General features: G+C 37.0%; 2 protein-coding genes across 3 annotated transcripts in view; both read right to left on the bottom strand.

Moving 5' to 3' along the window:
* Positions 1–9153, bottom strand: part of ryk (receptor like tyrosine kinase) — a 74460-nt gene extending 65307 nt beyond the window's left edge. For both annotated transcript variants that reach the window (XM_039691550.2, XM_039691551.2), the window contains exon 1: positions 8496–9153. In XM_039691550.2, coding sequence (XP_039547484.2) covers positions 8496–8715 — 220 coding nt within the window. In that variant the 5' untranslated portion in view covers positions 8716–9153. The remainder of the gene's footprint in view (positions 1–8495) is intronic.
* Positions 9154–11696: 2543 nt separating this feature from the next.
* Positions 11697–17224, bottom strand: part of sned1 (sushi, nidogen and EGF-like domains 1) — a 38606-nt gene continuing 33078 nt past the window's right edge. Inside the window, exons 24-32 of the mRNA XM_039691667.2 lie at positions 15475–15753; positions 15260–15392; positions 15080–15162; positions 13686–13784; positions 13138–13254; positions 12643–12730; positions 12476–12555; positions 12301–12331; positions 11697–12211 (exon numbers count right to left, since the gene is read on the bottom strand). Coding sequence (XP_039547601.2) covers positions 12306–12331; positions 12476–12555; positions 12643–12730; positions 13138–13254; positions 13686–13784; positions 15080–15162; positions 15260–15392; positions 15475–15753 — 905 coding nt within the window. The 3' untranslated portion in view covers positions 11697–12211; positions 12301–12305. The remainder of the gene's footprint in view (positions 12212–12300; positions 12332–12475; positions 12556–12642; positions 12731–13137; positions 13255–13685; positions 13785–15079; positions 15163–15259; positions 15393–15474; positions 15754–17224) is intronic.

Below are 17224 nucleotides of genomic sequence, written 5' to 3'. Positions count from 1 at the left end.
GTTTCCACTTTTTACAGAGAAAAATGTTTCACAGGCAGCAAGTTTACATCGTAAATCAGAGTGGATGCGTTTCGTGACCTAAACATTCCATGTACTGCTATGTGCAAGGCCATCTAATGACACCCCAAAATAACTCAGACACAAGAGGGCTGACGCTGTCTGTTAGCAATGAAGAGCTGGATAGTTGAGATTTTTCATCCCTGTGTTGTTGATTCTCTGAAGGAGAGAGTGAAAGCTTTCTCTCTTTACTATATCAGTGTGAGACCCGTCCCCCCTTCAATGCGGTTCTGAATACTTTGAGATGACAGTGTAGAGCCGTCAAATTAATTTGAATCTCCAATATTAGTCAATAGGGGTGGAACATGTATTCGTATTGAACCGAAACGGTACGGGCATCACGGTTCGGTGCACAAATTTACACGGAGAATACACGGTATAAAAATAAATAAAACTTGCGTGCATATTTATTAATGTAATGCGAAACTACTGTTAGATACGTGGGTTCTTTAGGGACACATAATCTGTACCATCGGCTAGCTCTGAACCGTCTATGCTCTGAACGCGCGTTCACTTCAAATGTGGCTTACGCGCATCCTCGCTTTGGACTAGACTAGTGTTTAACTAGACGCGATAGATGCGAATTCGGCCCTCTATTCGCGTTTGGTGTGACCGAATAAACAGGCTGCAATTTCAAGATTGTTTTTAATGGTAGTATTATTTTATACAGAAATCAATTATTTATAATTCAGATGAGAATAACGTTACATTGTTAATTTATAATAGGGCTGGGTAATAAATATCGATTTCTCGATATTAATCGATTCTCATTTTTACGAATCGATATCGATTCTTAAATCTCAAGAATCGATTAGTCCTCCTGTTTCATTTGAATGAATGGAACATTGTATCGCAGCTGCGCGCATCCAAAAAAATCACAATAATCTTTGTCCTTTGTTACTACTGATATGAAACAAAGTCTCAATTTTCAAATTACGTCCATTTTCTTCAGAAGTTCAAAAACATAAATAGCGGTTTGGCGCTGTGGCGTGAGATCGCTCTGGCGCAGCTCGAGAGAAGCAGCAGCACTGAGCTCACTTCCGGCTTTATAATACCAGTAACAGCGCGGAATAAACATGAATGAGCATCTGAAAGTGTGTTAAAAGATAGAGTACAACTTATCGAAATCCGTATCATGTCACATTGATTCGCTCAATCAGCGTTTCAACCGTGGAAAGACGTCAGTTAAACAGCTTGTAATCAGTGTCATGTATCGTCATAATTACCTCAGAAAACCCACATAAACTCGAGTCAGCTAGAAAAAAATAACTCCAGAGAAGAGCATTTTGCTAAATATATACACCATATTACATATGCATTATAATCTTAATGTTCTTCAATATTTAATGCATATTTGAATAAATATGGCAAGTTTTTATGACAGCCACCATTTAAATGTTTATATTTCATATAATCTTCTTATTATAAAAATAAATAAAAGTGTAATTTAAGTGTTTGTATAGCTACAAAACAGTTCATTATTACCTTCATATTAGGCTAATGAAGCCTAGTAGGCTACAACTAGACTCCCATAGTTTACAGCATTAGTTAAGAGATTTGATTCCCTTGAGAAAAATGGCCATTTATTGTAACTGATATCCAAAATAATCGATATCGAATCGAATCGTAATCGAAATCGAATTGTGAAATTTGTCTCAATACCCAGCCCTGATTTATAATGTTAATTAAAATTAAGGAAAACAAATAATAGATCTGAAATATAGCAAAATAATTTAAAATAAATTCAGGTACAATTACCAAACATATCGCAAGGTCTTTTGGTCTTTTTATTAATTTAATTAAGAAAACTAGTTATATAAAATTATTGTCAGTGCACTATGTCTTTATTAATAAAACTTTTAAAAAATGCAATGCCTTCTGTATTTTTGTTTTGCTTTTCCCTCCACTGTACCGAAATCGTACCGAAACGTTATGTCTGAACCGAGGACCGTGACTTCTGTGTACCGTTCCACCCCTATTTGTCAAATTAAAAGAAAAACAGGCACGTTTTAGTTTGCTTATCCAGTTGAACCCACTAGATGTGGCACTGCTGCATTTGGTCATTCAAAACATTGCAGAAAGAGCGTTCTCCTGTAAACAGGGCATTTACGGACATCTTTGACAGTTGCACTCGCATCTAGCACAAAAGAGCAGCATCTTAAGAAAGCGGTGTAAAGCAAAAAAACTCAATGTTTGAGACTTGTTTTTTACCCCATTCCACTGCATCTCATGTTTTAAAATGCAAAAGTATCCTTTGTGATCAGCGCTTAAGCTATAATACATAATACGGTTTTGTTATTACTTGTTTATGCAATTTATGAAATTATATTTGATTTATAAACATTATTACACTTTGTACAGACAGTCATGTTAATTCATTGTTTTGAATAAACAATTTAATGTGGTACATTAATATTTTGCCTCAGGAAACAAGCCAAAAGATTAAAATTTTGCCTTTTAAATTCAAATATAATTAATTTGATTATTAGCAATATTGAGTAAAAGATTCAAATCGAGTTGTTTTGCCATTTTAATCGCCCTATGACTTACATTAACATAAATTCAGCTCATCTGTACTGATTTCATTTTATATACTGATCTCCACAAGGATCACAACCACTTCGACAAACACTGAATACTTCTAAAATTTCATTATGGTCATAAGACCAATCATGTGAATTAAATTATATCTTTATGTAGCACATGACTGCCAAAAACAGAAAACAAAAAATAAAATAAACAGAGCAGAACCAAATCATTGTGGCAGCAACCACCATCAAAACGCAGCTTTCACCACAGTTCCCATTAGAAGCCATCTACCTTTATTCTATACTGAGTAACTTACAGATATGAGGGCAGATTGTGATACGAATGCACATAAGGATATCATTTCATCATTTGCAGCATTTATGATAAATCAGAAATCAAAATTTGCACTGAAAGTCATACGTAAAGAATGACGTTATATCTAGAGACCGCTCTGAAGAAGAAAAAAGGAGAGGGGAGGGAAACAAGATTAGGATCTGTGAAAGGCATTACAGAACTTCAGAAAGCTCAGACAGAGAACGACAGGAAATGACAAGAGCATGACAGAGAAAGCAAACAAGAGGAAAGAAAGTAGTAGAGAATAAAGAAAGAAAGTAATTCTAACGTAGTAATAATAACCTAACATAGCCAATAACTTCCAATGCAAGGAAGTTGTCTCCAATTTTGCCATAAAACAGCAAATTAAGGTTTGTTTCTTAAAAAAAAAACAAGATGCAGACTTACTGACGAAATGTGGAAGCAGCAGCACAAATATTGATTCATATTGTATCCCAAAAAGGAAACAGATTTGGCAGGTACTATGCTATAGTATATCAATATCTGGGTCAAGATAAAATATGTTTTCTGAGATTACTTTGGATACAATTTATATGAATTTATATTGATTGTTGCTTGTCTCTTTTGCCCAAATATTCATGAAAATTAACCAAAAATTTGATTATTGGCATGAGAATATCGAGATAATGTTGATACGGTTGGGATATCAATATAAAATATAGCAATGCGCTTTTAAATAGTATTAATGTTACCACCCACCACTAATCATAACTCCAGAAATCAGAGAGATTATTGCTTTTAAAACTGTTACATATTCAAAAATGTTGTAGTGGAAGAAGTTCTTACACCAATTTCACACACACACAAAAAAAGGAAAATATAATTCCATTGGCCTTCAAGGAGAAAACTTAAACCAACATTCATTCAAAGCACCAAAAATAAGGGTAACTCCATAAACCACCACAACCATAAAGTTTTAAGTCAAGGATTCCTGTGAGTCATAGAACAGGATCTCTGAACCACATCAGTGGTAATCAGACTCCTGTGCAGAGCAGCGGACACCTGATTCTCTGAGGCACTGGCGGAGCAAAACTACAGACTGCTGATGTCCCTGTGATAAATGCATTCAGGGACTTCTACTCACAGCCCCACTGCTTACAATGGCCCTCAGTCTACTTTACTGCAGCAAGGTGGTTTTGATTCCAAGATGGGGCAGCACTCATTGTTAAACCACAACCGAGAGCAAAAAAAAATCTTGTTAAAGGAGACAGAGACAGTGATTATTGGTAAATCTTCGTTATTACAAAAAGCTTATGCTACAGAACATTACTTGATAAGACCTTCAGGTACGTTTAGGTAGGTTTAAGGATCCCAGAATGCACTCAAAAGTGACTCAGCAGCAAATGGGGCAAATTACATAATGAAAACTAGCCTACTTTTTGAAAGAGCTTCTCCGTTCCAGCCTTTACAAAACAAATGGCAGAGCGCCCCGCATAAAACTACAGGCGACATGTTGATGTTAATAATCTGGTTCAACAAAAAAGAGTGTAAAGCCCACCATAAAGTTCCTCAATCATCACTGACGAGACACAAAAATCCAGAGTGCCCATAGCCATGAGTTCTGTTTTCAAAGCCAGTCGTGACAAAAATATGCAGGTCAGCTTTTCAGAGGATAACAGAGGTATGCGACCAGAGGGGAACAATCATCTCTCAAACCTGTGCATATTTCACAAAAGCCAAAATAAACCCACTCAGCAGCACCATCTCATTTGGATTCTTGATATAATTTGAGAGTAAACCGTTTCCTTTTTAATATTTTGATAAATTTTACAAAATATTATTTACAGTGTGTCTTTTTGTGTGATTTTCAAGTCTTCTTTAGTCTCTAAATACTCTCAATTTAGTATTTACATGCTGTCTGAGATGTGACTTTCTGTGCGAACTATGACGGCGTAAATATTGGAGCATAAGGCACTGGCAACAACAAGTTTACAAAGAGTGTCTCTTTTTTTTTCCGCAACTTTTTGGGAAGTAAAAAGTACCTCTTCAGAGCTACAACACACCAACATGTGAGAAACCGTGATGTCAGCAATAGATACTAACAGTTGATTTTACCGCTACTCTCACATGAAATGCAGAGCGTATATATCGACAGAAACATTAGTGGAACTCTTGTCTGTTTTACGCTCTACTATAGATGATTCATCAGATTTGAGATTAAACACGGTGCAAGTGCGTGCCGAACCGTGGGTGGAAAATGATACGGTTCGATTTTTTACCGACAACCATTAAATCCCCAATTTGCATGTCTCAAAATGTCTCATAAGCCATTAAAATACCCACAATGGTGGAGCACTAATCGTAACCACCATAAACCTGTCCTCCATAGACAAAACAAAGTGAAAACTGGAGGCGGCCAATGCAAACCAGCACAGATTCGGCTACATAATAAGGAGCTTAAATAATTGTTACCATTATTAAATGTCATCTTGTTGTGTTGTTTGGTGCAAGAATTGATGAAAAATTAATATGCTGGATCTGGAACTTTTATTTCTAGAAAATATTCACATGATTAAAATCGCACCGTAATGTCACTCTTTACATTGTCGTCTTCTCTGCCCTGGCTCGGCAGAACTGCGGATCATACACACAAGTCTTGTACAGGACCATTCAGCACATATAGGCATCTAAAGATTTGTATACGCTCAGTTTCTCTTTACGATCGGTTTCTCTATAAGGTAGATGTAGAAGTCAGGCCACTCAACCGAGGTAACGTAACGTTATCTTGTCAGATCGTCCATGCATTGAGCGAGCGTGTAGGCGGCTACGGGTCGGCCAATCTGGTTCGGTCCGTTAAAAATAACTTTTGGAAATAACAATCGCGGTCCTGGAGAGAGAGTGACCTTACACATTAAGATAAAATCTGATTTTCTCCAGTCATTGTTAAAAAACAAGCTAATAAAACTTGCTAACTAGCGTTTGTGAAGCGGCCAGAGGGATCTTTCTGCCTCCACCTAAGCTACGCCCACAAAAAAACATCACCATGTTTACCAACTGTAAAAGGGTCTATATAGGCCCCATCACAATATCCAGCAAATAACTACTAACCAATTCTCACTGCATTAATCCTAGTGGTGCTGAATACAATTGTATCTGAATACAATCACAGCAGCAATGACATCACAAAGCCTTTTTTCTACACAAAACATGAATTAAATTATTCAGATTACAAAACACTTGGATTGACACCTTAGCCTAGAAAGAGGAGTTTTAATATTCTGCACAAATGTAAAATTTAGATTTTAGGCAGAGCCATTAAAGGGTTAGTTCACCCAAAAATTATGTCATTAATGACTCACCCTCATGTCATTCCAAGCCTGTAAGACCTCCGTTCATCTTCGGAACACAGTTTAAGATATTTTAGATTTTAGTCTGAGAGTTTTCTGTCCCTCCATTGAAAATGTCTGTACGGTATACTATCCTTATCCATAAAGGAAATACAGACATCATCAAAGTAGTCCATGTGACACCAGTGGGTTAGTTAGAATGTTTTGAAGCATCGAAAATACATTTTGGTCCAAAAATAACAAAACTTTGACTTTATTCAGCATTGTTTTCTTTTCCGGTTCTGTTGTCAATCTGCATTCAGTGACGCTGCTGACGTGTTATCAGTGCGCCTGAGCTTCGTTTACAGTCTGAGGGAGACGCACGCTGTAAACAAAACAATCTTCACAAGCATTTCTAAGGATTTCGACACAGAGGACGACTTGCATTTTTTTGCCCAGGCATATTTATTTGAACCCAAATACACGGACACACCAGATACATGTCAGTAGCGTCTTACGTCATCAGCGTCACTGCGGACTACAATGCAAAACAATACTGAATAAAGTTGTATAGTTTTTGTTATTTTTGGACCAAAATGTATTTTTGATGCTTCAAGAAATTCTAACTAACGCACTGATGTCTAGGGTTGGGTATCGTTTGAATTTGAATGATTCTGATTCCGATTGCGATTCCTTGTTTCGATTCCGGTTCCTAACGATTCTCGATTCCGATTCTTTTAAGAGGCAGGGTCAAAAAAGTAACCAACGGTCTTTCTGAAGGAAATAATCCTTTCTGAAGGAAATACTCCTTCTGTAAAAATACTCCTTTTGTCACAAATTTTGCATTTTGCCGAGATTTCGTCATTTTTAGAAAAGTGAAGCCACACTTTGAATCGCCGACGTAAGGTACTCATGTTCGACTCGCGTAGTTATGCCAACACTTCCGGTAGACGCTTCTTCGTTGGTGTTGTTCAGCGGTTTCTTCTTCCGCTCGGCGGACTGTGAATATCGAAACTAGGAAACGAAATTTTAACTTTTGAACGATTCCGGGAAAAACGAAAAGTTTGTCTCGGTTCCAATCGATACTCGATTCTCGATACCCAACCCTACTGATGTCACATGAACTATTTTGATGATGTCTTTATTTCCTTTCTGGACAAGGACAGTATACAATACATACATTTTCAATGGAGGGACAGAAAACAGACAGGCTTGGTTGGAATAACCTGAGGGTGAGTCAATGATATAATTTTCATTTTTGGGTGAACTAACCCTTTAAGGCAAACATGGCTAAACAACCAATGTCCAATCACAATGGCAAACATGGCTAAACAACCATTGTCCAATCACATCATTTCGGACACCTAGCCCCTGATTCATGTTTTCTATTAGGATTATCATTACATACATTAAGCATTCATAATTTCATTCATTATTTTTGACCAAAAATAACAGCAACAGCCCCAAATTGCATAGGCCAGCTCAGTTTTATTCCCCCTAAAGTTTGAGCTTCATCTCCTCACTGCATCATGCTACATGTGTCATAAAAACCTGGTGTATCAAAACATATGCTAACCCAGGTTCAATAAGCTATTCTCTTAAAATGTTACTATTATTACGTCAGGGCTTACATGGTTAAAAATACATAAAGTGTTTGCTGAACTGCCCCAAATCCACTTCTATCTTTCTCTGCGACTTTTGTCACATTCTGACAGACATCAGTAATAATGAATGACTCAAATCCGCTCATACACCACTGCTCTGCATCTTGTGAATGGCGTGTTATGTACTGTAAACCTTACAAATTGAGACTAACAACAAAGGCACGAAAAGCATTGGAATACACACTTGGAAAAAGTTGATGACAAACCAAACCAATAACGTTGCGCCTTTCATTCTTCTTAAATAGAGAACCGACGTGTAACCGTACAAATCTAACATTACTTCCAATTGTGCATTTTTTAACATTTCTATGAAGATTTTAGCAATGTTAAGCATTAACTGCCTAGTCAGAGGTTGTAAGGACGCTGCAGATTGTTTGGCCTATCGGAGCTAACATATGGAAGAGCTAACAGACTACAACAAAGTTTCAGCAGTTTATGAGCATGTTTGAAACGACTTGTGTGAACTTTTGGACACTAAATAGACACGAGTTTAAATAAGCTAGATAGAAGAAAGTAAGTTTCTTTGAAAGAGTGCCAAAAAGTTCTTGCAACCAACACTTTGGACAAAGCAGAAATAAAGTGGAGCAGACGGGAAAATATAAAGTAACGTTAACGTAATACACACCCAGGAGTTTCTTGACCTCTTCCTCGCTCATGAAGACGTTTACATTCGGCCTATTGTTGTTGTTTATGCCCGGCGCATTGCTCGGGTTGGTGAGGCATCGGGCCCCTTCGAGGAGCAGGAGGAGAAAGAAACCCCCCAGTCTCCACAGTACCGTATGCGGCCAACCCCGGGACACCGCCGACGCCGCGCCTCCACCGGAGCCCCGCGCTGGCACAAACATCACAGCCCACCGTCGCGTCAAAAAGTCTTTGCGATCGAACTGAGCCACGGAACCTCATCCAAAACTTGAGTTACTTCTTCCCGAGGGCGACATACTACTAGGTTTGATGACGGCGCTCTCTGTCGACCCCACTCTCTTCCCCGTATTGTCCCCCTCACCCGCCGCTGATAGCCGTCCAGCTAACTTCTGTTAGCTCGCGCTCAATCTCAGTGAGCGCACGGGCGCGAGCGGGGCCAGTTGGACGGTGTTAAAGCGATGTCTTTCCTCTGGGAGAAAGTCCTTAACTTTTATTTATTAAAATTAAAATTTCCCCTACAAGCTACAAACACTTTCCCAAACAAATAGTCATTAAAAGTGTCCTCCTCCAGCTCTGTCCTTTCATGGTCTTTTCCAACCGCAATCTCAGTTTTCATTGAAGAAAGGGGGGAGGAGGGGGTCATTTACAACTTGCGCGCGTACACAGAGACGTTTACGGGCGCGTTCCTGTGGTGGTGTGTGTTTAATGTAAGACAAACAGGTGACATTATGAATTGCCGTTGGTAATGACATTATGAGCCCAGTTACTATGCTATCCGTTGAACCTGTTTGAGCTCGAATTAATTTTTGTGAAAAATAAAAATGTGCGTTAAACAACAATAGCCAGTTCAGCTAAATGAAACACATTGTCCCTCCCTTCTATTACAAATAAAATGTAGTACTCAGTAAACAAAATGTAAGTAATATATTAAGAAAGTAGGATACCAAAGGATAGGCTACTACATTTATTATTTAGAAAACCCCTGAATATATATTCTTGAACAGAATATAGGCCTACCTGAAATGATTCATTATAGCCTATCAAGTATGACGTATAGGCTATATTTTTCTCCAATTAGGCTATATCACTAAAAAGACACATCTTTGGTGGATGTGCATTTCAGTTTGTTTGCAAACATTTAAATCAACAATTTCATTATAGCTTTATTCTCTATCTTTAGGCTATCTCTGTTTTCTCTCCTTTGTATAGAACATAATATTTTGTAGCTATATTTGTATATGTTTAAGTCTGTTTTATGTTTTTATTTTACCTTCTGATTCTCTTTCAGTTGTTTTATTACCTTTTTTATTTAGATGTTGTATATTGATATTGGGGGGAAAACTGTAATGCAGTGGCGGCTGGTGAAAAATATTGGAGGGGGGGCTGAATAAGAGGGGGGTCTGGGGGTCCCCCCCCCAGAAAATTTTGAATTTAGTAGATGTGATTTCCTGCATTCTGGTGCATTTTAGGCCTTAGACCTATACCAATAAAATAACTTAAACCAGTCAATACCAATGGTCAAATAATACAATAATAATAATAACAGTTTGACAGTTACTGATAATGAACAAGTTGTTTATTATGCTCTGTGTGCTGACAAAAAAAAAGTGCAAACGCATAATATTGATAAATTATAATATAGGTAATACAAAAAATAATAGATAATACAACAATCTAGTTTAATCCATCCCCAGCTGTAGATTACATATTTTTGACAAATTGACAATTGGATAATGGATAACAATGTGTTGATACTAGAGAAAGAGAGAGAGAAAAGGCTGTGAAGGAGAGGGTGGGACAACATTCTTGCGGGTAACACCCAAGTATGAGAAGAAAGTTGATTTTAACTAGTATGAAACACAGTAATCTAGCTCAGAACTTAAAAACATCAAAAACAAAGCAAACACACAGGTATTAATATTCCTATAACTATTTTAATATCAAATGTGTGTGAAACAGTGTTTATGTGTGTGTGAGTGAGTGAGTGAGTGACAGAGACAGACAGGTCAATTCCCACGACTTACTTTACATTATTTCCACTCGACGTCACTGACGCTGCCATTCTTCTCTCATCTGAGGTAAAAAAAATGTCCCGTGGTGCGCGTGCACGGTGCACTCCCCTAGTCTGATACTGTGGGCGATATTTTCAGCGCCCCTAAACCATAAAATTTGACGACGCTGATTGGCGAAATATAAACTTTTTTGCATAGCAACCGGGGAACTATTGGCTTAAATTCCAGCACTGTGGGGCTGAGCGAACTGGCGCCCTGAGAAGACAGCCTATTGGCTATACTACTACACCAACATGATAAAAGTAACGAAAGTGAATGCAAATATCATTCTGGTGAGTTCAAAACACTTTTCAAAGTAAAACCATTATTAGCATATAATTAACATTGATTATTTTTCAAAATTATAAATTATAATATATATTAAAAAAACAGACAGACAGGTCGGAGGGAGGGCGGCGCCCCAGCGCCCTCTATGGGCGAGCCGCCCCTGCTGTAATGCCATTGCCAAATCATTTATTTTACATTGTGAACCTTATGCTTGTGAAAGCACTTTAAGTTGCATTTCATGTATGAAAAGTGGTATACAAATAAATGTATATTATTATTATTATATAATATACATATTTGTTTATATATATAGACGTATTGCGATTTGCACTTCTTGTTAGACGCTATATTCAAATTTCGTTGGTATTGTACTTTGCACAATGACAATAAAGTGTAATCTGATCTAATCTAATGGCATCAATGCATCAACTGCAGTCCAAGCTGTGGTTTAAGTGCTTTCCTAAAAGGCACAATGAGGAGCGGGTAATTTGACATCCGTAACTAGCTAATTCCTGTCACTGCTTACTTGCAAGAGAGGCCTTGAAGTTTAGAGGCCAAGATCCATAACCACTACATATTTCACAAATCCAGACAAACAGTGTCAGGGAACTTTCCCTAATGAAAAAAGATCCTAAGCTTTTTTCTTTCCTATATTAAAAAACAAAACAAAAAACAAAATAGTGACATCTTGTGGTAATTCATAGTTTATCTAGCCTGGCTAAAAGTCAAAATCTGTTGTCTGTCTGTGTCTGGATGCCCACAAATCAGTGAAAAACAATACATATTTCTTATGTTTCATATCACTCCCTCCCACCACAAAAACTGGGAGAAAACATGTAAAAATGGGAGTTTTAACATTTTATTATTAAAATATTCAACTACAAAAACAGACTATAAACACTATTTACAAGGTAGTTAGCAGACTGTTTAGCTTTACACAAACAGAAACAATGGTGAGACAGTTTTTCCAGTATTTTTTGCAATCTTGCTGTAAGAGAGAACCAGGCTGAAGGTTGAATGAACATTCTGGTAGGTTTTGGATTTGAACAGACAATAATTAATAAAAAAAAAAAAAAAAAATACCCTGAGGGACTTGACGGCCACTACATGTCAATATCTAATTATATTTACATTTGAGGTATGCTAATTGATGCGGGTAACTCCTAAAGCATATGGTCGGAGGTCATCTATAGATCTGGAACTGTAAATGACCAAATGCGTCCATAGGACAATGTAACCAATGGAAGGTGACCAGTGATGCAAGAAAGGGTCAACAATGATGTTAATGCATCCTCATTTGAACTGAGACAGAGAGAAGCAGAGAAGCAATTACTCCCCAATGTTGCATTGATTCAGCCTCCTAAAACAGGAAAAACACTTTCAGTATGTGACACACACACACACACATACTGTATATTTGCCCATTTCTATCATAGAAAATATACTCACCACTGTTATTGTTGTTTTTTAGCTCTTCTGTCTAATGAGAGACGGGGAAAAGTTTATTTTTATTTTTATCCGTAGCATTAAAACAGAAATCTACGTATCAGCTCCATGCCATAATTTAAATTGTATAATAAAATCATTTTCTTCCATATATTTGCATCTACAATGTTCTACGTACTTGGAGTTTTCTTAGGCAGCAACGGCTCACAGATCTCTTTAAAACAAACATCCTGCTGAACTTTATATGTCCTTTTGTACCTGAGGGAGAAAGCATACTCAGTAAAAATAGATACAACTAGTGGACTAAAACAGGACAACAAACATATTCTGACAGGAGTCACTTACAAATAATGGCAAACACCCTCCTCCCATACAGGTACACTCTTAGTTTCGGAGTAAAGGCGAGTACATGGGTGAGGCACACGCTGACAATCTGCACACAACAGGGCAGAGAAAGGAAATATAGTGAAGATCTTATTTCATTATTTCAGGCAAAGCTGCTAAATATTATATTCTTGCAGATTATGTTAAAGATTATATAAACTTTATTTTTGTCTGATTGATGATTTTTAATATTACTAAAAGAAAGGTTCTGGTGTCTAGCTGGTGGGATAATAATAAATAAACGATCTAAAATAATACAATTAAAGGGTTAATAACCTCAAATTCCAAAAGGAATAAACTCTTTGGGGTTGCATGAAATAGAAGTTGCATTCAGCATTGTGAATATGTATAAGTGTGGTCATTTTTTATTTCATGGTGACTTTAATTGGGCATTTATTAGAGATTTATCAGTGTGTGTTTGCCTGCTTGTGAAAGAACAGATGTGGTCATACTAACATAGCTCACACCGTCTGCCTTTGAAACCAGTGGCACAGTTGCAGCTGAACGACTCGTTGATCTGCGCACATGTTCCACCGTTCAGGCAGGGCTGAGTTCTGCAGTCTTGAGATGACTCTAAAAAAAGAAGAAGAAAGGTTTTTAGAAACACATGTACACAATGCTTTGCTACATGAAAACTTTAAACACCGGTAAGCTTGCAGCTTTTTCATGTTTGGGTTTATTTAGCTGCTCTTTTAAATACACATAATCACATGCACATAAATATGCACATTTAAACAACCATAAGTCAATTTTTCTGGCCTTAAACCATAATAGATTGCTGACAGATGTGGTTGTTTATGGTGACGGTCATGCTGCAGATTATTCAGAATACATGCAGTGGTATTTTGCCTCCTTCAGCTGCGACCAATTAGAGAGTTTGAATAGCACCAACTGTTAAAACACTCTCCCGTTTTGAGAAACAAGAACTCCCTGCCTCAAGTGAATCAACAAATTTCACTTGTCTAATGATAATCTTTATAGAGCTTTATTGAAAGATTACCTACCAGATTTACTCTTTGGCGCTTCTTGAGGAATTTCCAGAGCTAGACTGATCTTATTGGTGGTTTCTTCCATCTTTTCTAATTTGATTGGAGCATCAGGCTCTGTTTAAGAAACAATAAGAAAGAAGAAAATCAAGTTGAATAAAACCGAGGTTTAAAAAAAAAAACATATATAAAGGCAGCTCTATATTTTTATGTATTTATAAGAGAAAATGTTAAGCCTGATATTGTAAAAACATGCTGTTGCTTTATTTATTTATTTAAAGAAATTGCTTTTATATTGTAGTACATTGGAGACTACTTAATATTACTTAAAATAATTACTTTGTAATGTTAACATTTTGTATGTCAACAGTGTATTTTTTCTACTCTTTATAAGAGTAGATAACTATAGATTACAAACATGAAGAGAAATATTCAAATTATTTGTATTCATTTATTTAGTGCTTTCATAATTAATATCACTCCAAAGAAATTTTACAGAATACATTGACTTACAATACCAAGCTAAATGCAACAATGGTCATGAGAACTCAGTAGAAAGATAAAGCAAAAACACAAACTATTTCTGAACGTACGGCGCTAGGAATGAGTAATAAACATTCATACGTATTTTTCATAAATCTATACGCACAATTGGTTTTTATTTCTTACCATTAAAAACTAATAAAAAAAAAATTTAATCTAAGGAGTTCTAACATTATAGAGAAGAATGAAAGTAATAATGGAACAAATAAAAAGTAATAAAAATACTAGTAATAAAATGTAAAATAGTAAAATTAGGTAATTGGGATAAAAGTGACTGTGTTTATTAATATCTCAGTTAAAATGTTAACTTCGACAACCTATAAAAACATTTAGTAAAAATTTAAGAATGAATGAGAATGTTTTCTCTTATTTCCTCGTTTGAAAACCTCTTGAATAAAACATAAATGTATTCATTTAGCAATATGGGTCCCACCGCATTTACGAACATTGAAATGATTCATTTGATACAATGCACTCATTGTGTATAAATGCTTCTATATTGTACTTATATTTTTAAAAGTACCTGCATGTAATAACAGCGGTGGTTACTTTCTGTAATTGCATCTATAATTACACTGTCGACTATTATCTTACACCCCAACCCACCCTTAAACCAACCCATACCAAACCTGTGCCTAACTTTACCCACATCAAACCTCAATACCAAAGTGTTTTGCAATACAACATGAGCAAAATAAGTACATTTTACTTTTTGTATGCAAGTAGTAGTTAAGGAATATTAATATAAAGTGGGAACCAGATATATATTTATAAAAAAATCTATTTAAAACAACATAACTTAAAATTTAGTTTAAAAAAAACACTGCGTTACAACAAGTTAAACAATCTTATATGAAATCATTACTGACTTGTGCGATGTCTGATAGTTTTACGAGGAAGTTGGGTAAATTTAGCTGTAATTTTCCCTCTTCCATCAATAAGCTCTGTATATCTGAAAGAGAAAATAAAAACAGAAAACGAATTATTATACGAATGGCTTTCCATAATTGCATCCATTATTACTGTGTTGCATCTGTAAAGCACTTTACCTTAGTGGTTCTTCAAGGAGTTCTGTTTGCTCATCTGTGCCTCCATCTTGAACTTGTGTCAAGGTCTGTCCCATCTGCTGGTCCTGTCCTCCCTGAGGTCTGTCCCCTCTGCTTTGGTCCTTTAGAATTGGTACTGGGCAATACAGGACACACAGACGAGTCACCATGATGACGACGTTTTTACAATCTGCAGACAAGCAATATTGGCCACTCACGTGTGGTGAAGGCTATGTGTTGAGAGACGCTCTGAATGTTGTCCTGGCCCGTTTTGCGTACTGCAGTGAGGGAAAGTCGGTAATGCTGGCCTGGAATGAGGTCTCGTATGGTGTACGTCCCCAAACTTCCATCAGGTAGGTAGCGGCTACGGGTGCTCAGGCCTCGAGTAATATTTAATACAAAACCATCTGGAAGACTCCGAGGATGATGGTCCCATGTGACCCGAGCAGAGGAAGTGGTGATATGTGAGAGTGTGAGATTCTGAGGTGGAAGCGGCCCTGATGGAGTGGACAGTATAATATGCTGTTATAACAGAGTTATAGAGGTTCATGTGTTTGTAAGTTAGGGGTAACACATTACAAATAACATGCATTGTGTCATAGGTGCTTATTTATGCTTTTGCCAATACTCCTCCAATAGTATCAGCACCATCGGCTAATTAATGGGGAATATCTCATGTTTCTCCGTGGATGCTCGAGCCCCCAAGCACCCATGGCATCTGCACCTACGCATTACGTAAGCAGATAACTTTTGTGATGTAACGAGTAAAGTAATACATTATTTTATAAATGTACATATTTATATTTGATTTACTTTTTAGTAATGCAAGTAATGCATGCTACTTTTGCAATAGCTGACTCTCAACAGAAACATTTTTTTTTGTTGTGCTGTTCTACGCTATCTCACGACCAATTCGTACAAATTCGACGAATGATTAAAAAGTGTCTAATTCGTACGACCTCACTCGTACGAATTCGTGCGATTTGTCTAAACCCACGTGATAGGTTTAGGGGCGGGGTAAGGGGTATGTCATTCGTACAAATTCATGTGAATAGGGGATTATCACGCTGATACGTAGTGCTTCCGGATTCTGTGATCTTTGTGCACTGCCACTTCCGTTGAATCACCGATCTGTTGAAGGACTACACTACGTTTATTTATACGGCATCCCTGGTAAATTAGTCTGATTCACTAAAGTGCCGGCTGCAAACAAACGTGCTACCTTGTTTTATTTTAAAGTTTTAATCCACTTCTTCCTTATACTCAATTCAGTCGGGAATCCATGAAAACTTAAGTAGGGTTGGCGTTGTTGGTTAGATTTACAAAGTGGAACAGAACAGTGATATATATTTCGTCTCAGGCATTATTGAACTGCGTCGGAAGTGGACATGCACAAAGTTGACAAATCCCGCCCATGAAACCCGGAAGCGTGATAATCCCCCAGATAGCAAACTGACATTGAATCAACGTGGAAATATGACATCGAAACAACGTTGATCTGACATTGTTTTGCTCATCGAATTAACATTGAACCAACGTCAGACGCGTCATTCTTTCAAAACTAACGGAAAATCAACTTGAAATCAACGCGTTGTTTCAACGTTATGAAAGCAAACCAATTTTCGATTTTCATTTACCTTTGAAGAATGCCGCGTCTGACGTTGGTTCAACGTTAATTCGATGAGCAAAATCAACGTTGTTTCAATGTCATGAGAGACGTCGTTTCCACGTTGATTCAATGTCAGTTTGCTGTCTGGGCCCCTATTGGCCAATTCGTAAAATATGTACGATTTTGCAAAATCGTACTAATTCATACGAGTGAGGTCGTATGAACTGTTACGAATTAGCCACTTTTTAATCATTTGTCGAATTCGTACGATTTGGTCATGAGATCGGGTTGTGCTGTTACATGCTGAAAGCATTCACTATGTTAAGCCTGCTAAACTGTCTAAATGAATTTTTATACAT

The sequence above is a fragment of the Pimephales promelas genome, chromosome 8 (assembly GCF_988280905.1).
Source record: "Pimephales promelas chromosome 8, fPimPro1.hap1.1, whole genome shotgun sequence".
Lineage (NCBI taxonomy): Eukaryota > Metazoa > Chordata > Actinopteri > Cypriniformes > Leuciscidae > Pimephales > Pimephales promelas.
This window is presented reverse-complemented; position numbering and strand designations above follow the sequence as displayed.